This window comes from Phaethon lepturus, unplaced genomic scaffold (genome assembly GCF_000687285.1).
Source record: "Phaethon lepturus isolate BGI_N335 unplaced genomic scaffold, ASM68728v1 scaffold35662, whole genome shotgun sequence".
Lineage (NCBI taxonomy): Eukaryota > Metazoa > Chordata > Aves > Phaethontiformes > Phaethontidae > Phaethon > Phaethon lepturus.
In genome coordinates this window covers 1,064-1,334 of record NW_010523198.1, presented here as the reverse complement: position 1 = coordinate 1,334, position 271 = coordinate 1,064, and the positions used below count along the sequence as shown (strand labels likewise).

General features: G+C 68.6%; 1 protein-coding gene across 1 annotated transcript in view; it reads right to left on the bottom strand.

Moving 5' to 3' along the window:
* Nucleotides 1-4: 4 nt before the first annotated feature.
* LOC104616893 (GTP-binding protein GEM-like) overlaps nt 5-271 on the bottom strand; it is a gene marked incomplete at both ends in the record, with an annotated part of 600 nt that continues 333 nt past the window's right edge. The window contains one exon of the mRNA XM_010282055.1: nt 5-223. Within this exon, the coding sequence (XP_010280357.1) occupies nt 5-223 (219 nt within the window). The remainder of the gene's footprint in view (nt 224-271) is intronic.

Genomic DNA, 271 nt, shown 5'->3' with positions numbered 1-271 from the left:
CTGCTGTTCCTGGCCACCAGCCTGTCGAGGAAGCGCCGGGCTCTCTTGGTGAGGCTCTCCTTGCGCTTCTGGCCAGCTGCAGGGCGCGCGCGGGACTCCTTGCCTCTGCGGCGCAGGCGGATCTGCCGCACGACCCCCTCGAAGAGCTCGGCCACGTTGTGCTGCAGAGCTGCCGACGTCTCAATGAACTTGCAGTCGAACACCACGGCGCAGGCACGGCCCTCTGCAAGGGAAGGGCAGGGAGGGGGCACAGCCCCGCTGGCACCCCAGA